This window comes from Hevea brasiliensis, chromosome 17 (genome assembly GCF_030052815.1).
Source record: "Hevea brasiliensis isolate MT/VB/25A 57/8 chromosome 17, ASM3005281v1, whole genome shotgun sequence".
Taxonomy (NCBI): Eukaryota; Viridiplantae; Streptophyta; class Magnoliopsida; order Malpighiales; family Euphorbiaceae; genus Hevea; species Hevea brasiliensis.
In genome coordinates, this window is record NC_079509.1 from 56413859 (window position 1) to 56436672 (window position 22814).

At 38.6% G+C, this 22814-nt stretch overlaps 2 protein-coding genes across 2 annotated transcripts; both read left to right on the forward strand.

The window, feature by feature from the left end:
* The first annotated feature begins 2675 nt into the window (after positions 1–2675).
* LOC131175312 (TMV resistance protein N-like) lies at positions 2676–3341 on the forward strand. The gene has a single exon (XM_058139039.1). It carries the CDS (start codon positions 2676–2678, stop codon positions 3339–3341), a length of 666 nt encoding a protein of 221 aa, XP_057995022.1.
* A 38-nt stretch (positions 3342–3379) lies between these two features.
* LOC131175551 (disease resistance protein RUN1-like) lies at positions 3380–6415 on the forward strand. Its single transcript, XM_058140161.1, has 2 exons — positions 3380–5287; positions 5428–6415. Exons 1-2 carry the CDS (start codon positions 4511–4513, stop codon positions 5566–5568), a joined length of 918 nt encoding a protein of 305 aa, XP_057996144.1. The 5' UTR covers positions 3380–4510; the 3' UTR covers positions 5569–6415.
* Positions 6416–22814: the final 16399 nt, after the last annotated feature.

The following is a 22814-nucleotide window of genomic DNA, read 5'->3' on the forward strand; positions in this document are numbered from 1 at the left end:
TTTTAATATAATAATCCTACTTTTACTAATTTATTTTTTAATTGTTTTAAATATTTAAAATTTATAATGTTAAATTTTATTTTAATTTTTGAATAAATATATTTTAATTATATATATTAACTAAATATTAAAATTAAAATTTTAAATTTTAAATTCAATTCAAGTAGAAGAATTACTTTTCAGTCACAAATTTATATTTTTTTAAAAAATTATTGATATTGATAAAAATATAAATTTAACAAAATTTACAATTTATTTTTATATATAAACAAATTTTCATTTATTTTATTTTTATTAAAAATAAAAAATAAATATTTTTATATTCTAAAATTATTTTTCAGTATAATAAATTAAAAAATATCTTTTATGGAAAACTTTAATGAAATTATTATAATTGCATTTGAGTTTTGACTAATTTAGGTAAATAGAATAAAACTATAAACAGAATAAAAATAATTAAAATTTTGAATAAAATTAGAAAAGTGCTCTGAAATTTTTTATTAATTATTCAATTTTTAAATAAAATTTTTTATGTTAATAAAATATTGTAATTTATAAATTTATTTAAAATTTAAAATAAATAGTATTCATAAAAATTATATAGACTCTATTTGGATAATTAATCATTTAAAACAAAAATGAATTTTTTTAATTAAAATATAATAAAAAATCATAATATAAAATTTAGATACTCATTTATTTCAAATTTTTATCTATTTAAATAAATTTTATATTATTATTTAATGGCTAAATGATTAAAAAGAAATCGAAACATAATTTTTCAAATATAGGCAAACATTTTAATTTTGTCAATTTAATCTTTTTAAACTGAACTCATCTTGAATTCAATTATGCTCTATCTAAATCCATCCTATTTCAGTTCTGCCAAATTGAGTATTTGCAAATATCCAATCCGTTGCTATATTTAATAGAGGTTAAAATAGATTGATTTTTTTTTATATATTTAATATTGATGCATAGAAAAATATTTGGGATTATCAATATCATTTTTACATAAAAAAAAGTGCATTTTAAATGTTATTATATAAGATTTTAATTTTATTAAGTTTGCTTCATTTAATTGTAGATTAATTATAATTTGTTAATATCCTTATATGAATTATCATATTTTTTAATTTTTAATTTATTAATTAATCTTAACTAAATTTTTAATTTTAACTATGATATTGTAAGAAAGTCTAATTATATTTTTGCATATATTTATGTGAGAAGTTATGCTTATCTTAATTTAATTTTAAATTGTTATATTTTAGATTTTTAAAAATAACAAAAATGAGAGGAAGATAAAAAAGGAAAAGAAGAGTATTCTTATATGATTAATATGAAATAATTTAAAATGTATAATTAAATTTATATTTATATTTTACTCAATGATGTATTTATAACATATATAACATAATTTATAATTTAAAAAAATAAAAATATTTATTAAATATATTAAATAATTAATATGTTAAATATATTTTAAAATTATTTATATTAAACGATATGATAATATAAAATTTTTAAACATCAATATAATAAAAATGAAAATTTTATAATGATAATGCCCAAACTAACCAAAATACATTTTAAACCAAAATACATTTTAAAAATTATTCTATTTTTAATTTTATAAATAATTATCTTTCACATTAATCTAATTATGCAACCTTATTATAAAAGTTAATATTATTTTAAATTATAAAAAATTAAAATAAAATATATGTAAATCAAACTTTTAAAAAATTAAAATAATAGAGTTTTAACCAAATTAATTTAATGAGCTAATTTACATTTATTATTAATTTATTTTAATTTTTAAATATTTTTATCCATTTATATTTTTAAAAGTTATTATTATCTTACATTTAAGTTTATTATTAAATTAATATTATATATTAATAATACAATACATAACTTTCCTAAAAATATAATCAAATAAAAATAATAATTCTTAAATTGATTAATTAAAATGAAAATAAAAATAATATTTTAATTTAAATAATTAAATATAATATTTATAATATTATGATAATATTATATTATATATAAAAAATAATAAAATTTTATTTAAAAAAATTAAATCACGAACATGTATAACGAATATAATGACATGAAAAATTAGTAATTTTTAAAACAATATGTATTCTTAAAATAAGTTCATATATAAAGATTAATCGAAATTAGTTAAAAATAAAATTTTATTTAATTTAGTAAAATACTATTTTATGAATTTGAAAATAATTATTAAAATTAATAAAAAAAATTAAAAAAATTAGCTAATAGTAATAATATAGGAAAATAATTATATTATGTTTATTAATTAAATTATTTAATTAAACTAATTATTAAAATTAAGATTAATATAAAATTTAAGAATTAAAGTGATAAAACTAAAGCGTTTTAATTAACTAAATCGGAAAAATCTTAGAAAGATTTATATATATATATATATATATATATATATATATATATATATATATATATGTTTTTAATGTTTCGGCCGTTAATCATGTGGTCTTTCAATAATAGTTTTTCCTACTATATATTTTCACACTAATATTAGTGGTCAAGTCAAGTGGCTTTTCTAGAGTGAAACTTCCCAGAATTTTCCTCCCATTTTCATTGATCTGGTAGTTCTGCTCTTGGTTTTCTTGGTTAACTTGAATGATATGCTCTATGGGAGGCTGAAGACTCGCAGTCTCATGAACAAGTTCTCTTTTTTCTTCATATGGTTTTGTGTTCAGAAATTTGGTGGCTCATATCGTCTGTTCCTTGCTTTGGATCTCCTTACTCATCTATTTGGCTTGGAAGTTTTCACTATAATGTCTGCTTCAAAAGCTGTAGCAACTTCATCTTCTTGTTCTGATGATGAGTTCTCGAGCTTTAGAGGCAAAACCATCTTGAGCTGTAGAGGCAAAGACGTTCTCAAGCCTTTTGCAGATCATCTCTATGTAGCTCTGACTCAAGCTGGGATTCACACCTTCAGAGACGATGATGAAATAGAGAGAGGAGAAAACATTGAGCAAGAACTCAAGAAAGCAATACAACAATCAAAAGTAGCAGTAATAGTGTTTTCCCCAGACTATGCCTCTTCAAGATGGCGCCTTAATGAGCTTTTGAAGATCAATGAGGTTAGGAAATCTGGTGTTATGCATATTTTGGCAATTTTCTACCATGTCCATCCACATGCGGTCAGGTGGCAGACAGGAAGCTTCACGGAAGCAGTTGTTAGACATGAAGAGCAATTAAAGGTGGAGATAGACAAGGTGGAGAGATGGAGGGCAGCTCTCAAAGAAGTTGCAGATCTAGGCGGGGAGGTTTTAAAAGACCAGTAATTTTCTCAACTCCTTTGTGTTTGGTTCAAATCAATACAAAACTTACAATACAGAATTCTGAATTTCATATAATTTATATTTAGTATATTTTATAATTAAAATTAATTTATTCTTATTCACTATAGAAATTTATTTATTCTTATTTCATAGATTATCTTCAATAATAAAATAAAATAATTGTTATTTTTTTTAAAAAAAAATATATTATATTTCATAAATTTATAATAATTAATAAATATATTAATCAATTAATAATATATATGAAAGTTCTATTTAACAGCATAAAAGTTTTATTATCTGAGTGCATAATGATAGGAGAGAGAAAGAGAGAAAGGTAGGAAAGAGAGGGAGGAGAGAGAGGGAAAGAAAAAAGCAAGAGTGGATGTATTTATAAGAAATATATGGGCACTTTAGTTTATTTATTTAAATTTAGTTTTAACCATGACTTTGGCTTTTAGGTACGAGGCATTATTCATTCAAAATGTTGTCAAGCTTGTTGGAAATAAATTGGATCGCAAGCTTTAGCATGTGGCTTCCCACTTAGTTGGAATTGATGATAGGGTTCTGAAATGAATTAGGCATTGATTAGATCAAATTGTTATTGGGGGCAATATGATTTGAATATTCAGTATAGTTTTGTAGTGTCATTGCTTTCTGTAGAAATGGGAAATGGGGAGAAATTTTTACTTTGTAGATTGAATGACTTTATTATTATTATTTTTATTTGCAAGAGGGTGGTGTATGAAGAATTGAAGCTAATCATTGGCATTTAGGACTAGAGACTAGGAAAAGGAACTTAGTGCAAAGTGACACTAATAAATTTAGCAATTCTGAATATGACTAAAATCATTGCAAAATGATAGTAAGAGGATGAACTGAAAACTAAGAACCTGAAATGCTAAACCTTTTTAAAATAATTTCAATTTTGTGGATTGTGGATGTTTTGACTTGACGTAGGCCAGATTAATCAGTGGTTGCAAGATGAGTCGATAAATGTTAAGATATTGGTACTTTACGGGATTGGTGGGGTTGGAAAGACCACCATTGCAAAGACTGTTTATAACCAGAACTATGACAAGTTTGAAAGGAGCTGCTTTCTTGCGGACGTTGCTGAAACATCAGAACAGCCAAAAGGTGTGAATAGCTTACAAGAACAACTTCTTTCAGATATGCACAAGGGGAAATCAGTAAAGATATATAATGTAGATGAGGGAGTTATGAAGATCAAGAATGCTATGTGTTGCAGGAAAGTTCTTATTGTTCTTGATAATGTGGATAATCCGGAACAATTCAAATCCATTATCGGTGAGCAAGAGTGGCTGTCCTCGAGAAGTAAAATCATCATAACAACTCAATTTAAGAGTTTGTTAACTAAAGGTCGTTGGAAACTTCACATTGAGCCATTGAATGCTAATGAGTCACGTAAGCTCTTCGCCTTGCATGCCTTTGGACAAGAAGATCATCCTGAAAATTTCAACGAGCACTGTGAATGTGTATTGAGGTTTTGTGATGGTCTTCCATTAGCTCTTTGTGTTTTAGGCTCCTTTCTCGGTTGCAGAAGTACAGATGAATGGAAAAGTGAAATTGAAGAACTGCAAGAAATTCCTGGTAGTCAAATTCAGAAGGTTCTTAGAAAAAGCTATGATTCTCTGCAAAATGATCGTCATAAAGAAATATTTCTTCACATTATTTTTTTCTTTATTGGGTGGGATAAAGATGTTGTACTTAAAATTTTAGATGGCTGTGGCTTCAAAACAAATTCGGGAGTTCAAAGTCTCATGGATAGATGTCTCATTGAAATCAATGAAAGTAACAAGCTTACGATGCATCAATTGGTTAGAAACATGGGTATAGCAGTCGTTCTCCAAGAATCTCCTGATGAACCGGGGAATCCTAGTAGAATATGGAATCATAAAGAGGCGTTTAGAGTGTTGACAGAAAAAACAGTGAGTTAAACTTGTCATGCACATTTTTTTTTTTGTTTTTACATGCTTCACCTGTAACTCTTTTTGTGTATGCCTCTTGGTTAGGTTACCCAGGCAATTACCTGTAATTCTTTTTGTGTGTGTTTCTTGGCTTGATGCAGGGTACCCAGACAATTAAGGGCCTCATTCTTGACATGCACATGTTAAGAGAAGAGAAACATGTCAGACCAATTTCAAATTATGGAAATCATATTTATGAAAATTCTGTGGAGGAATCAATGCTTGGTTGTGAAGATAACTGATCATGAATTGTATCTCAAAAACTTTGTCTACCTCATCAGATGTGATCAAAACAGAGGCATTTGCAAATATGCGCCAATTAAATGTGCTTCTGCTCAATGATGTTAAGCTTGATGGAGGATATGAAGATTTTCCAAAACACTTTGATGAAGAAGCACCAATGCCTATGCCATTATTTAGAGGACCCATCACTAGAGCCAGAGCTAGAGAGCTGCAAGCATTGGTGTTGGAGCATTGTGAGCACAAGGGGATCAAAATTGCCATGTTGGACTTTCTTGCATATTGTTAGAATCTAGGTGGATCGTTCTCACACAAGTTGGCATGGGAGACTTGATAAGTGGCGCCACATCAGCGTGACTTTGCCACATCAACATGACTTGGCACAAGACCATTCGGCCAAGTGGATTGGAGGAGCTTCTTATGCTTATTTGGATTTGCCATGTGCTGACACCTTTTATTGGTCCCCACTACATTAAAAAATGACTGCTACCACCTAAAGTGTTGCTGCCCCCTTATGGTTCCCACTACATAAAGGGCTGCCATAAAGCAAGTGGCCCCAAATGGTCCCCCCCCCCCTAGGGAGACGCCCCGTCTGATTAAGGAGCCTTGTATTTTTGTCTTTTTAGCCATGTTGGCACACTTTTAGGGTTTTGGCACACTTTTAGGGTTTTAGAGATACTATATATAACCCAGGATATTCAGATTGTATGGGGCAGCCTTCATTTTTCTAGTTTTAGTGTGAGCATTAGGGAGGGAACTCCATTGCTGAAGCTTGAGTTTCTTCTATGTTTCTTCCATGTTTCTTGAAAGACCTTGGATTCTAGTAGCATGAACCTCTTGCTAGTCTTATTTTGATTGTTGCAAGGAGTTTTGCGGTCGCCTAAACGAACACTCACCGAAGTGGAAAAGAATGAGGAGTCGCCACTTTAATTTTGAGGGAAACTAAAGAAAACCATTTGTGAAGATAAATTGAAATAAAACCACTTCAAAACAGAGATTCTAAGTTCGGGGTCCGCAAACGGGTGGGGAAGGTGTTAGGCACCCCACCTCGTCCCTTAATAAGGGTAAGTAGATTTAACTTTGCATTCTTTATAAATTAGTTAGGAGGGCTTGAATGGAAATGTTAATCCTTTTAACAAAAAGGAATATTTGATTTTTCACTAAATTCGAATTACCCAGATACATAAGTAAATGAGACAACCTTAGTGAGTTACTGTTGTATGTTAATTTTGTTTGAAGGGGCTATTTGGTTAAAATTCAATTTGAGAATCGGATAAGAACTCTCCTCCGATCTCTTTTAGATTAAGATTCGAATTTTGGATCGAATAAGAACTCTTCTCCGATCACTTTTAAAATTTTGGATTGAGAATCGGATAAGAACTCTCCTCCGATCTCTTTTAATTAAAATTTTGGGTTGAGAATCGGATAAGAACTCTCCTCCGATCTCTTTTAAATATTTATTAAAATTTTTAGTTTGAGAACCGGATAAGAACTCTCCTCCGATCTCCTTTTAAATATTTATTAAAAATTTTAGTTTGAGAACCGGATAAGAACTCTCCTCCGATCTCTTTTATTTTAATGGGACTCGGATAAAGACTCTTCCGATCTCTTCGAAATTTGATCACAGCTATATATCATAAGAGTCTAAGTTTAAGAGTTCTAGTATTCAAAGATGCCAAGGGTCGTAATAAGACTTATTTTAACTCATTGGTACTTTGTGACTAAATAAGGGATGCCGGACTGAATTTTACCGACCTCCCATGTGGTCGCCTTACCAGTATCCTATCTGTTCCATTTTACTTATCTGAGATTTGATTTTTATTCCGCCTTATGGCATTATGCCGGATCGCCTTCTACGTCAGCCTAGTAATTCAATTTTGCTATTTCCCTGACGTGTTATTTAGACCCTCTTTTTAAAGAGACCCTTAAAATCTGATTACCTATGTTTTATCCAACCACTTATGCGCTACTAGGGACTAGAAGACTTGCATTTAGGAATAACAAAGATTAACGAAAAGAATGGACTGATCACTAAAGAAGTAAACTCGGGAATAACATTTTTTGGGTTTTTTAGCACAATATGAACTTGGAGAAAATTACATACATAAAAAGAACAATGGAAATGCGTAAAATAAAAACAAACACTTAATAAAAACGGCAATATGAGCACTTACCTGTAAGGAGCCAAATCTATTGAAATAACTACGAGATCACAAATAGCAATAAGATTGCGAGTTGATAGCCGGGAGGCTAAGGTTCGCCTTGGAACAAAGAGTGCTTCTCTAAATGCGATTGAGTCAGAATTGTACCCGAGTTTAAATGAGATTGAGCATGGACGATGGAAGAGAAAATGAAGATAACCAGGAAATGAAAATGTGAGCGTTACGGGATAATGAACGAGCCGAAAATGGAGAGTTTCGGTGTTCAAAATCTTTTTAAGAAGACACTTCAGAAAACTGGTTCCAAAAGTTCTTCTTATGAAAGCAGAGTAACGATCTGAATTAAATTTCAGAGTTCTTCCGCTATAGTAACAACCTTCTTTTTTTTTCTCCCCCCCCCCCCCTGAACAGTTTTTTATGCAGGTATTTATAAGGACCGAGTGCTTCCCGCGAAGGGTCAGGATCTATCTTGAGGGAGATGGAGGGTCAAGATTTCAAAGGACATGATCGGATGCTTGAGAATTAAAGAGAATTAAAATAAACGGATGAGATCCTCTCCAGAATATTTGTCCTTTTCCTCTTCTCATCTGACGGTTCCAAACTTTGCTGACCTGGGCGATCCAAGGACTGGGAATGAAAGGCGCTGGCCTTGTCGTCTTCCTCTTCGATCCAAGGGCTCCTGGCTCGTCCTTACAAGTGGGATCAACGGTGGCGATTGAGACGCATGTGACTGTCATGACATACTCGCACTCGCCAGATTGTGCGGCGATTCTCAGCGTGCGGTGGAGATCTCGTCAACGCTTTAACTACCTCGGCTCGATTCGCGCACGCTATTGGGATTTGTCTTATTCTCTTTGCCTTCCGATCTCTCCTCTTTCTCGATCTTCTTAACACGCTCCTTTTTCGATCTTTCATACCGGTCTCCCATCTTCCGATCTCTATTATTCCAATCCTTCCCTTAATCAGGCCCGGTCCGGTCCAAGCATTAATTCCCCTCGATTCCCGAAGTGTCCGCTTCGTTTTCTGCTTAGCAATAAATGCCCGATTTTCCCCTATATATACCCCTGACAGAAGAGACTTTCCTTATTCGATTTTCCTCTCTTCCTTCTTACTTTCCTGTTCTAGCTGCTCCGGCAGTAGTTCTGGCCATGATTGTGGCTGTTGATCCCTTTCCGATGGACCGCTTTATTCCCCGATCGAAAATTTACGATCCCAGTGATCGAATAATCGTGATAACCTTATCTGATGATGGTGAGAGAACTGGACCAATTAACCGATCTGGATCGCGGACCTCGATCGTGCCGATCTCGAGTCGTTCGACCGGTATAATCGGCGAGCCGATTTCGGCCGAGAAAACTGCTAATGTTCCGCCGACCCTTGGCGGTTGCTCTTCCAAGTTTATTCGGCTTCTCACCACATTGGGTGTTCCGACAGCGGCTTTCCTCCACATTGGGTGTTCCGACAGCGGCTCGGTTCTGGTCGATGACACCCTTTGGATCAGTCACAATCTAGGCTTTGACATAGGCCCTTTAGATAGGATGTTCCACTGATCTTTAGAGATCGGCCTTTTGATGTAATCAGATCTTTAATGTAATCCGATCTTGAGATCGCCCAAATGATGTAATCTGACTTTTGAAAATGTAATCTGATCTCTTGAGATCGCCCAAATGATGTAATCCGATCTTTTGGAAATAAAGATTTTATTTTGTCGATTATCATCTTATTATTATTGCATTAATTATTTTTTGATTTCTTATGTGATTATCCGATCTGATTCTTCATTTGAATGACACTTATCCGATCCGTAATTCAAAACACCTTGATCTGCCGCTCTATAATTAACCGATCTCTTCATGGAATCTTGGGAATATTCGTGAGACGTGTCAGAACAGCTGGCGAGTCCCGCTATTCGATGCACCACCTGGAACATCGTGAGCATTAAATGCTCGGACGAGTATAAATAGGGGTGGGGGTTAGCCAGTTGCTCTCTTACGTCCTTTTCAAAGACTCGAGCGACTTCAAAATTCTCTCGATTTTTCAAGCTCTTCCGACACCGATCAAGCTCCGGTAAGGGTTTTGATCCTTCTTTTACTTTAAATTCTTTACTTCCTTTGAAAATGAGCGGCGCCGAAGGTCAGAGAGCGGCAAGCCCCCTTTCCGTTTACGTTTCATGGTCATCGGATGAAGTAGAGGTGGTTGGGCCAAGTGTGCGACCTGAACCTCCTAGGGTCTCTGCCCACTGTGGCAAGCATCATCATCAAGGCACGCGCCTTCTTCAGGGAGAGAGAACCTTCCTATGGACGAGCTGCCGTCAATCTTGCAAGAAACCGACCTGCAATTGTTCAGCTAGGAGTACAACATCCGGCCCGATTCATATGAACTCATCCGGTGTCACGGCGATCACCGAGCCGATCACTTCTTTGAAGAGAACGATATGATCATGGTTTACGAGGAACAATTAAAAGCCGGGCTGCGGTTCCCTCTCAATGACTTCTTCAAAGAAGTTCTAAAATTTTTCCAAGTGTGCATCGCCCAAGTTCATCCGAACTCGTGGCGGATATTAGTAGCCTTCCGAGGCCTCTGCCGAGCTAAAGGATTCCGTCCTACGCCTAAAGTGTTCGCCGAACTGCATAGATTAACCCGTCGAAAGGACGACGAGTACTGGTTCTTCCAGGCGAAGCCACATCGCGGGCTTTTCACCGACCTGCCTTCTTCCCTGAAAAATTGGAAGAACCGCTTCTTCATTTTAAGAAGCAAAATTCCGAACGGCTTTGAGGGTTTCCTCAGAGTCGCTACACCAAGGCCCCTTAATTCAGAAGCGTCTCGTATTGAATAGGGAGGAAGGCCTGATGGTGATGGAGATGAAAGAACAGGCGAGCAGGGAGAAGTTCTCTTGCCTGGATGCAATGACTGCCGAACTTCATCACTGGACAATGGAGTTGATCACCGGCCAAGATCGCGAGCTTCAGCTCTCTGACCTCGGCATCGATATTTTCTACATCTCAGATCTCAGGACCTTAGCGATCTCACTGACCTCTTCTTTGTGCAGGTATGACAAGAGACGAAGCCTCCAAGGAGAACTGGAAGTGAAAGAGGGAGATCTCCCAGAAAGTACGGGAGATGAAGCGAGCCGAGGAAATGCAGACACCCAGGCATGAGCCCGGGGAAATACAAGAAGGCCCTCCTCAACCTTCGGGACCGCCGATCGTAGAAGCTGTCCGATCTCCTCCTCATCGAGAAGAGCCGCCTCCACCTCCTCCAGTTGCTCCAAGCACAGAAGGGGGTCCTTCTCAACCTTCTGTGAGGCCCCTTTCTCGTGGCGCTCAAGTGTTGGTCACTTCCCTGGAGAAGAACCGGACTGTTCGGGAGAACCCGGGTTTTGCCAAAGTCTTGGGGTCTTCCATCTGCCTGCGGGAGGATCGGGACAGGCTGTCTCCGGACAACCTTGACGACATCCTGACCCGATCCATGAGTCTGAACGTAGAGTGCTTGGTGAATCAGCACATCGTCCGGGAAAAAGCTCACCGCCTGGGTAAGGAGGTTGAGAAGAAGAGTCAGGAAGTGGCTTCCCTCCGATCCCAACTCTCATCCGCTCAGGATTACATATGTGAAATTGAGGGGCGGATGAAGTACTATGAGGACAAGCTGGCCGAACAAGGTCATGTTCTGGCTGAACGGGATCATGCTCTTGGAGAAGTTCAGGCACTCCGGGCCAACGAAGCTGCTCACATCGCTCAACTTACTAAGGAGCTTAAGGCAAAAGAAGAAGAGATGGTGACAGGAGTGGCCGGTGCTTATGTGAATGCCCACAGAGATCTCCTGGCTGAGCTCAAGAAGCGTTACCCTGAGGAGGACTTCTCTTGGATGGCCAACCTGGCTCCCGAGGGTGAAGGTGAGGAGAGTGAGGAGGAGGCTGAGGGTGAGAGGGGAGACGAACAAAATGTAGATCAGGCTGGGGGTGATCCTCCAGCTGAATAACTTGTACAAATTTTTGAAATGAAATGAAATGGAATGCCTCTTTTGTTCGATGAATGGTTGTGATCGGAAAATTTCTAAATTATTAAACACTTGATTGTCTGAGTATGTTGAAATAACTGAAAGTGATTATTAACCTAAGTGTGAGAGATCGAAAAACACAATGTGCATGAGATCGGTAGAGAACCAACACTAAACGGGACTTGATTAAAATTGGAAATTTGGCTTGAACATTTAAGATCGGAATCATCATTAAACCGGAACGGAACCTTTGATTGTTCTTAAACTTTTGAAAGGGAGATCGGCAATAAAACTGGTAACAAAGATCTAGTGTCAGTTCAATTTCTTTTGTGAAAAGAGATCAGGAATATACTTGACTGGTCAGGAGATTCGACAATGGGTTTGAGAGATCGGTAAGTGACTTAATAGACCGGTAAGGCTTTAACTGATACGAGGGCTTAGCATTGATTCAATTCTCTGTGAAGAGAGATCAGAAATGTGGTTAAATGGCAAGGAGAGACTTAGTGCTGAGGATCGGTTTCGAAGTTTATTGATTCTGGGGATCGGTTTCAAAGTTTATTGATTCTGGGGATCGGCCAAAATATGGTGTCGACAACTGCCCCTCTTTACATAATTTCTATTAAAGGGAAAAATTTTCCCGTGTAGGAATTATGTAAAGATTCAGACTCATATTTTGGACGATTAGGTGTTCGAAGTTAGGGAACTAAAGCACACCTAAGTTAGTGACCTAGAAATTGGCAACAGAAGTTAAATTAAAATCAACTTGGATCAAGGAACCAGAGGTTGATAACAGGAAATTTAAATTTCATGAAATTAAAATCAACTTAGATCAAGGAACCAGAGGTTGATAACAGGAAATGTAAATTGCTGGAAATTAAAATCAACTTAGATCAAGGAACCAGAGGTTGATAATAGGAAATGTAAATTGCTGGAAATTAAAATCAACTTAGATCAAGGAACCAGAGGTTGATAACAGGAAATTTAAATTTCATGAAATTAAAATCAACTTAGATCAAGGAACCAGATGTTGATAACAGGAAATGTAAATTGTTGGAAATTAAATTTAACTTATATCAACGAACCTTAGGTTGATAAAGTGAAATGTAAATTGTAGGAAATTAAAATCAACTTAGATCAAGGAACCAGAGGTTGATAACAGGAAATGTAAATTGCTGGAAATTAAAATCAACTTAGATCAAGGAACCAGAGGTTGATAACAGGAAATGTAAATTGCTGGAAATTAAAATCAACTTAGATCAAGGAACCAGAGGTTGATAACAGGAAATTTAAATTTCATGAAATTAAAATCAACTTAGATCAAGGAACCAGAGGTTGATAACAGGAAATGTAAATTGCTGGAAATTAAAATCAACTTAGATCAAGGAACCAGAGGTTGATAACAGGAAATTTAAATTGCTGGAAATTAAAATCAACTTAGATCAAGGAACCAGAGGTTGATAACGGGAAATGTAAATTGCTGGAAATTAAAATCAACTTAGATCAAGGAACCAGAGGTTGATAACGGGAAATGTAAATTGCTGGAAATTAAAATCAACTTAGATCAAGGAACCAGAGGTTGATAACAGGAAATGTAAATTGCTGGAAATTAAAATCAACTTAGATCAAGGAACCAGAGGTTGATAACGGGAAATTTAAATGCAGGAAATTAAGATCAACTTAGATCAAGGAACCAGAGGTTGATAACAGGAAATGTAAATTGCTGGAAATTAAAATCAACTTAGATCAAGGAACCAGAGGTTGATAACAGGAAATGTAAATCGCTGGAAATTAAAATCAACTTAGATTAAAGAACCAGAGGTTGATAAATTAAAATCAACTTAGATCAAGGAACCAGAGGTTGATAACAGGAAATGTAAATCGCTGGAAATTAGAATCAACTTAGATCAAGGAACCAGAGGTTGATAACAGGAAATGTAAATTGTTGGAAATTAAAATCAACTTAGATCAAGGAACCAGATGTTGATAACAGGAAATGTAAATCGCTGGAAATTAAAATCAACTTAGATCAAGGAACCAGAGGTTGATAACAGGAAATGTAAATTGCTGGAAATTAAAATCAACTTAGATCAAGGAACCAGAGGTTGATAACAGGAAATGTAAATTGCTGGAAATTAAAATCAACTTAGATCAAGGAATCAGAGGTTGATAACAGGAAATTAAATTGCACTTACAAAGCAATCCTAATCCAGACACAAGAAGTTCTTCCCCAATGAAGTGTACTTAACAGAATCCCGAAGGCCAATGATGAATGGAGGACGAGTTGCAAGACTTGACCTATGACCTCATTTCTTCAAATGCCCCATTTCTGTTTTTTGACTTTCTCCCGAAAAGCGCCCTTGCGGGTTTTCACTTCCCCTTTGTCTATATGACTAGAAGCGCCCTTCTGGGTTTTCACCTCTAGTTTTTTTTTTTTTTTTTTGCTCGCTCTTTTAAGGATGCCCTTTCGGGTTTTCATCCTTCACTCATTTTACAGAAAGCGCCCCTTCGGGGTTTTCGCCTTCTTTCACACATTTTGCTAGGAGCGCCCTTTCGGGTTTTCACTCCTACCTCTTTTTCTTTTTTTTTTTTTTTTTTCCAGGTCATTCCCTGCAAATCTCATAGTAAAGTACGTGAGGTTATCAATTGTCAAATCTTAATCTTATGGCAAAAATTTTAACTGATCAATAGCGCATTAAATAACGAGATTGCAAAAAGATAATGTTAAAGAGTGAGTATAAAGGGAAGATAAAAACATAGGGAACGAAGTATGACTTTATTATAGCTTTAATAAAAACAAAGATAGAGTTTCAAAGGAAAAGGGTACAAGGATAGATCTCACATATTCCTTGTGGTGTTTTGAAATCCCTTAACTGCCATTATTTCAAGTTTTCTGAAGCCTCATGCCGTGACGGTTTCCTCTCCATCCTCGGTTTCATGCCCCATTCTTTATTTCTCCATTTTGGTTCTTGGGACGCCCTTTCAGGTTTTCACCCCTAGCCCCTCTTCTTTTTTTCGCGCTCTTTTCAGGACGCCCTTTCGGGTTTTCATCCTTCACTCATTTTACAGAAAGCGCCCCTTCGGGGTTTTCGCCTTCTTTCACACATTTTGCTAGGAGCGCCCTTTCAGGTTTTCACTCCTACCTCTTTTTTTTTTTTTTTTTAGGCATAGTATCTCTTGACGGTGTCAGCATTCACAGGTCTTGGAAATTCTTCACCGTCCATGTGGGTCAAGATCAAGGCTCCTCCAGAAAATGCTTTTTTAACCACATAGGGTCCCTCGTAGGTTGGTGACCATTTGCCCCGGGGATCGTTTTGATTCGGCAGCACTTTCTTCAGAACTAGGTCCCCGGGTTGGAATTCGCGTGGGCGAACGCTTTTGTCAAATGCCCTAGCCATTCTCCTCTGGTATAATTGCCCATGACATGCCGCTGTTAACCTTTTCTCATCCAGCAAGTTTAACTGATCCAACCTTGACTGGATCCATTCTGATTCATCAATCCCTGATTCCTTCAGAATCCTTAGGGAAGGAATTTCAACTTGAATAGGTAATACTGCTTCCATCCTGTAAACCAGTGAGTATGGGGTTGCCCCGGTTGAGGTTCTTACAGAAGTCCGGTATGCGTGAAGAGCGTAGGGAAGCATATCATGCCAATCCCTGTATGTGACCGTCATTTTCCGGATTATCCTATTGAGATTTTTATTTGCGGCTTCCACCGCTCCATTCATCTGGGGACGGTATGGGGAGGAATTGAGATGTCGGATTTTATATTGATCACACAATTTTTGAATCTTTGGACCATTCAGATTCTTGGCGTTGTCAGTGACGATTTCATTGGGGAGACCATGCTGGCAGATGATATTGTTTCTGAGGAATTTGAGAAATGTGTTCTGTGTAATATGGGCGTATGACGTGGCTTCAACCCATTTGGAGAAATAGTCGATGGCTATTAGGATAAATCTGTGCCCATTGGATGCCTTAGGGTTGATGGGACCAATAACATCGATGCCCCACATAGCGAAAGGCCATGGTGAGACGAGGTTGAACAACTTGTGAGGTGGAACATTTATCGGATCCGCATAAATCTGACACTTATGGCACTTTCGAAAGTATTCAATGCAATCCTTTTCCATCATAGTCCAGAAATATCCACGTCGCATGATTTGCTTAGCCATCATATGCCCGTTGGCATGGGTTGCACAATTTCCCTCATGAGTCTCGAAAATGATTTTCTTTGCCTCCTTTGCATCCACACACCTCAACAATTCACCGTTGGAACTCCTCTTGTATAGGACTTCTCCACTGGGGAAGTATCCCAGTGCTAATCTCCGAATCATCCTTCTTTCGTTTCTGTTTGCCCCTGAAGGGAATTCTCTGGTTCTGCAGTAGACCAGGATGTCATGATACCAAGGCTTACCATCGGGCTCTTCCTCGATCATGAAGCAGTATGCTGGTTCACTTCTTGCCTTAATCTTCAATACTTGAGTTGTCTGCCCTTCTTTCATTTGAGCCTTAACAGCTAGAGTAGCTAAGGCATTAGCAAATTGATTCTTGTCTCTACTAAGGTGAGTGAAAGAGATTTCTTCAAATTTCTTAATCAGCTCCAGTAAGTACTTCTGATATGGGATTAGCTTCGGATCCTTGGTTTGCCATTCTCCTTTGACTTGATAAATAATCAGGGCTGAGTCTCCATATACCTCCAACTTCTTGATTTTCATTTCGATGGCAGCCTGTAGACCCATCACACAAGCTTCGTATTCCGAGACGTTGTTGGTGCAGTCAAATCTCAACTTGACAGCTATCGGAAAGTGTTTTCCATCCGGGGATATCAATACAGCTCCAATTCCATTACCGGACAAATTGACAGCTCCGTCGAAATACATTTCCCATACATCGGCTGGCCCCTCTTCTTCGCAGTCTACTTCATTAATATGCTCATCAGGGAACTCAAAATCCAGAGCTTCATAATCCTGGATAGGATTTTCTGCTAGGAGGTCAGCGATCACGCTACCTTTCACCGCCTTCCGGGTCATATAGACTATGTCATATTGGGAGAGTATGACCTGCCATTTGGCTATCCTTCCTGGCACAAATGGGCTTTCGAATACATATTTGATAGGATCCATCCTGGAGATGAGCCATGTCTTGTGATTCAACATGTAGTGTTTGAGGCGATTTGCTGTCCAAGCTAACGCGCAGCAAGTCTTTTCTAAGAAAGAGTACCTTGACTCACAATCATTGAACTTTTTGCTCAGGTAATAAATAGCCCTCTCCTTTCGGCCGGTATCATCATGTTGTCCCAAAACACATCCCATTGAGCTTTGTTGGACCGCCATATACAGGATCAGAGGCCTCCCCGCCACGGGTGGAACCAATACTGGTGGGCTTGACAGATACTGCTTGATTGTCTTGAAAGCCTCTTGGCAAACTGAATCCCATTGGGTGGAATTGTTCTTCCGGAGTAGTCTGAAAATAGGCTCGGCCTTGGCAGTGAGATTGGAAATAAACCTTGATATGTAGTTCAATTTTCTCAGGAAACTGCGCACCTCCCTTTCTGTTCTTGGGGATGGCATCTCTTGAATAACTCGAACCTTGTCTAGATCTACCTCTATTCCCTTCTTGCTTACTATGAATCCCAACAATTTCCCTGACCTAGCTCCGAATATGCATTTGGCAGGGTTCAATTTCAACTGATATTTCCTGAGTCTCTCAAATATCTTCCTCATCACCTGCACGTGGCTCTCTTCTCCCCTAGATTTGATGATCATATCATCCACGTACACCTCCACTTCTTTATGCATCATATCGTGGAATAATGTGACCATAGCGCGTTGATAGGTAGCCCCGGCATTCTTTAATCCGAAAGGCATGACCCGATAGCAAAATACTCCCCATTGAGTGATAAAAGCTGTCTTCTCTTTGTCTTCCCCATCCATTGGGATTTGATTGTACCCTGATGCCCCATCAATACACGAACACCTACCTAATCCCGTAGCATTGTCTACTAACACATCAATGTGGGGGAGAGGGAAATCATCTTTCAAGCTTGCTTTATTGAGATCCCTGTAATCGACGCACACCCTAACTCTCCCGTCCTTCTTCATTACCGGGACAACGTTAGCTATCCATTGGGGATATTTGACTACTTCCAGGAACCCAGCGTCATACTGTTTCTTGACCTCATCCCTAACTTTGAGCAGTGTGTCAGGATTCATTCTTCTTAGTTTCTGCTTCACCGGGATCGTTCCTGGAATTAGGGGAATTTTGTGCGTCACTATCTGGGGGTCCAAACCAACCATATCATCATAGCTCCAGGAAAATACGTCCAGGAATTCTCTAAGCAAACTGATCATATCTCCCAATTCTTCACTCTCCACTACCTTAAGTTCCCTTTTTACTTCTTCAATGCCTAAGTTTATGGTGCGTGTTTTGTCTCCACAAGGCACTAGGGAAGGTTCATCCTTTTCACCTCTTTCTTCTGTAAGATCTTCCTCAGATTCACTTGAAGTAATGGCAGTTATGGGGATTTCAAAATTAACCAGAGGAATTTCTGAGTCTATTGAATTATTAGGTGTTAATTGACGAATGGTCCTGAATGAAAATAGAACATATTATAAGAATAGAATTCAAAAGGAAAGAAAGAGAGAATCAGAGTTAAAATGCGCTATTAAAATATTAATATTTATGCCATAAGAAAAAGGTCCATTTACAGTATTACACTTGCCACCATGGACAAAATGATCAAGTGTAGATAACCAAAGGTACTTTACTAGAAATTGAGTACAGGGATGTCCTCTGCTGTCCAGTTGTCCAGCTCTTACCCCTTAGCTATTGGCGAGACCAGAGCCTCATACAAGGAATCCAGGTGGATGACATCAATGGATGGTTCATCAGGTGATTCTTCCACATCTGCCGGATTTTCAACGACCGGTTTAGTGAAGATCTCCGTGATTCTCGGGACTACCTTTCCTTTTCCCATTTTCTGGTCAAATCTCTGACCCCGAAGCATTTTCCTCATCCAGAATCGCCCATCCATAAGGGCATCTTCCTCATAACCCAAACCACAGCGGCCTATCTTTTGGATAGCCGGTATGGGTTCAACGATTCCTTGCAATGCGGTGCCCAAGCCTTTGCCCTCTTGATATCCATTCCTTGACATCACTTTGGCCACCATAGCCATAGCCCCCTCATTTCCGATTTCTTGTAATTCGAGGGCCTGGAAAGAACTTTCCAATGACTCCTCGGTCGCTTCCACATAAGGGAGTGATTGTGGCTTGGTGACCAAAATGGCTTCTTCTCCTCTTACAGTGATGATTTTGCCATTCATAATGTATTTTATCTTTTGGTGCCGAGTTGAGGGAGCGGCGTTCGCAGAATAGATCTAAGGCCTCCCCAGCAACATAGTGTAGGCCGGCTCAATATTCATCACTTGGAATGTGACGTTGAAGGTGCATGCGCCAATTTGGAGTGGTAAATCAATATCTCCCAACACTTCTCTTCTGGTACCGTCAAAGGCTCTTACCACCATAGCACTTTGATGTATATCTGATTGGTCAACTGGCAACCTAGCCAAGGTAGCACTAGGGAGTACATTGAGAGCTGATCCGTTATCAATAAGTACCTTGGCTACTATACAACCCTTACATTTCACTGTTACATGCAGAGCTTTAGTGTGTCTTAAACCCGCTGGGTCTATCTCGTCTTCCGAGAAAGTAACAAAACTGGATGCCTAGATTTGTCCCACTATCTTCTCAAACTGCCCCGGAGTGATGTCGGGGTTTACAAAGGCCTGATCCAGGATTCTCTGCAAGGCTTATCGGTGCACTTCTGAGCTCAGGATCAGCGATAACAGTGAAATTCGGGCAGGTGTCTTTCTCAACTGCTCCACCACATCATACTCACTCTATTTCATTATTTGGAGCAGCAGCTCCTCCTCTTCTTTATGTCCGGTAGGCTCTACTTCCTCTATCTTCTCGACCTCCTCTTCAGTATTCTTCAGTGACTCTCCCATCTTTACTTTCCCTTTTCTCTTTTCTTTCTCTTCGTTCCCGTAACACCTCCCACTTCGAGTTATGAACTCGACTTCTTGCTCAAGCGAGGAGGATTTTGTGGCAGCAACGGGCTGAAGATTAACCTGGGGAGTAGCACTGGTGGTAGGTCCGGCATAAGTCATTTTAAAATGCTCATGAGGAGTGAAGCATGGTTTAGGAGGTGCCGAGGGTGAAGCAAGGCTAGGAGCCGATGTACTGCTTGACGCTCCTTGAGTGAAAGCTTGGAAATTATAGTTCCAAGGGACAGCGTGAGTACTGGTGACAGGGAGCTGAGGCGGAGTTCGGATAACCGTTACTGGCGGTGAGGCTACTGGGGGTGAGAAGGTGATTCTGGGTTTAGGGGTAGAAGCATTCTGGCTGTATCTAGTTGTGTTCACTCCCCCTTCCGTCTTCGACCTTGTTTGGCATCTCAGAGCTTTGAGGAATAACAAGTTCTGAACCTCTTGCTTGAATCCCTCACAGTCCCGCAGCTTATGATCAGCTGCCCCTCCATGGTAAGGACATCCCGTATCCTTTACTGACCCTGATACTTGAGGGCAAAGGTAGCCTTCCTTCATGGCTACGGCAAAAATTTCCTCAAAGTGAGGAATCAGCTTGCCTACCTTCGGTGTCGGCCTTTCTCCATCAGGCTCTATCATATTTACACCATTGCCCGCATTATGGTTGGGCAACGGGTTTCAGGTAACATTGGGGAGGGAACCATTTCCCTCAATTTTCAGCCATCCGTTCCGAATTAAAGCGTGCACTCTCCCCCTGAGTGCTCCGCAGTTATCAGTTGAATGCCCTTGTGCCCCTCCATGATACTCACAACGGGCAGTGGCATCATACCACCTTGGATATGGAGGCTGAATTGGGTCTAGGGGAACTGGTACTATCTGGTTTATACCGATAAGGTATCGATATATTTCACTGTGCGGGAGGGGAAGAGGTGGATCAGGGTTTCTTGGGGGTCTTGGATTGTTTTGTGGTGGTCTCGGTTGAGCAGGAGGAGGAGGTGGTCTAGGTTGGTAAATTGTAGGTGGGGGATATTGTGGGCGCTGGTGTGGATAATTCGGAGGCGGAATGTTTGCGATGGTTTGGCCATGAGGGGAAGGATATGGCCGGTAGTTATTTTGGGGAAGTGGGGAGTAATTATTCTGCCGGGTGAGGGAATGCACATCACCCTCCTTTTTCTTGCCAAAATTGGCAGTCTTCTTTGCAGGGTTCTCAGCCAACTCCTGCAGTCGTCCCATTCTTAAATTAGCTTCAATTCTCTCACCAACCTGAATGATGTCTGAGAAGCTGTTGGAAGTGTTTCCAATCATCAAGTTGAAGTAAGGAGCTTTCAAAGTCTCGATGAACAGAAAGCATAGCTCATTGTCGATCCAGGGGTGTACTCTGCCCTTTTCTCTCCATCTCTGGGCATACTCCTTGAAGCTTTCCTGTCTTTCGCACTGTGTTCGAGGTCCCTCCTTGTGGGGGCCACATCGCAATTAAACTTATCTTTGTTTCAGAAAGCATCGCCAAATCTTTCCAGAGCGCGATTTGCTCTGTCAAGCCCAATGCACCACCTCGAGTGCCCGAGAGGCTCTCATGAAAGAAGTGGACTAGCAGTCTGTCATCATCTGTCAGGGCGGACATCTTGGCGATATAGGTGGCCAAGTGAATGCGAGGGTTTGAATTCCCAGTGTACTTGTCGAAATCAGGGACCTTGAACTTGGGCGGCACCACCACATCAGGAACCAATCTAAGCGATGCCACATCGACTGAACCACACATATTCAGTCCTTCGATCGCTCTCAATCTCTCTTCTAGAGTAAATAGTTTCTCATTTTCTCTCGTCTTATTTTCTCCTCCCACTGCGTGAAATGCTCCCCCAGTTGGGAGATGAGGAGTGGAGTGAACTGGAGGGATTAGAATTAAAGGGTATGGGTCGGTGTTTGAAATGGTTGGGTAATGAGAGTAAGGTAGGTCATTATTCATGGTAGCCGGATTGACAGTGATTATCGGGTCCGGAATAGGTGACTGAAAGGTAAAAGAAGTTGAAGCTTGGTGTGGATCATTTGTTGGAGGTGGTGGAGGAGGTAGTGGTAGGCTAGGCTCTGCTGTGGGTTTATTCTGGGACATTTCCTTCATTAGTCTCATAAGTTCTGAGACCTGATCCTTCAGTTCGAAAACCTGTCCTTATAGGTTCTATACTTGTTCCTGATCTTCCATTATCTTCTTTGTTCGAGATCTGATTAAGTACACTCGCTTGGGTTGAACCGTGTGCTTGGTCAGACTTGCCTTGTTTGAAGCAATGTTGATTTCCTGTAAGGAGTAAAAAGATTTTTAATGAATTTCGAATTTTGTAAAAAAAACTAAAAATCCTGGTCCGGACGAAGGATACAGTGGCATTTGGGAGCCAGAATGAAATCTGCGAAAGGATGATTGCATCAACTTTATCATGGCATCGTTCGATAGTCTGACTGTGAATGACTGGATTGAATGCGCATTTATGATACCTGTCCATATAGCGCATTCAATTTTTCACATAACCCTAGCGAGGGAGTTCCTACGGGAGTCATTATTCATCCACAAATTTACTAAACAATGGTCCAAAAATCATTTCATTAACTGAATAATTTATACACCGTATTCTTTACATCGGCCTAGGCTCTGGGAGATTCTTTATAATGAGATGACATTTTCTGAGATACTCATATAACCTTTCTTCTTTCTTGGCAGGGTCGAATGCTTTCAGAGCATATTCGGACTCAGGTAATAGTTCTTGTTTTCCCTGTGCTATCGTTCTCTCCAGCTGGTCAACATTCTCTTTCAGTTCTTGATAGAGAGCAGCTTGTCTTTCTTTCTCTTTCCTTTCCTTAGCACACTCTTTCAAGATATCGTTGATGAGTAGTGCCTGTTCTTTCAATTCGAGCTTCTTCTTTTTGTTTTCTTGTTTATACTCTTCAACGAGTATTTCTTGGTATTTCATTTTTTCCTGAAGCTTACTATTCTGTACTTCTACTTCTTTTACCACAGCTTGGAGAGAGTCTTTTTCCTTTTCCCACCGTACCTCTTGCT

Bases quoted from the DNA above. Each gene is read 5' to 3' on its own strand.
- LOC131175551 (XM_058140161.1), top strand. From the start codon at position 4,511: ATGCACAAGGGGAAATCAGTAAAGATATATAATGTAGATGAGGGAGTT. The intron at 5,288-5,427 runs GTGAGTTAAACT...GGCTTGATGCAG, and splicing joins GAGTGTTGACAGAAAAAACA to GGTACCCAGACAATTAAGGG.
- LOC131175312 (XM_058139039.1), top strand. From the start codon at position 2,676: ATGCTCTATGGGAGGCTGAAGACTCGCAGTCTCATGAACAAGTTCTCT.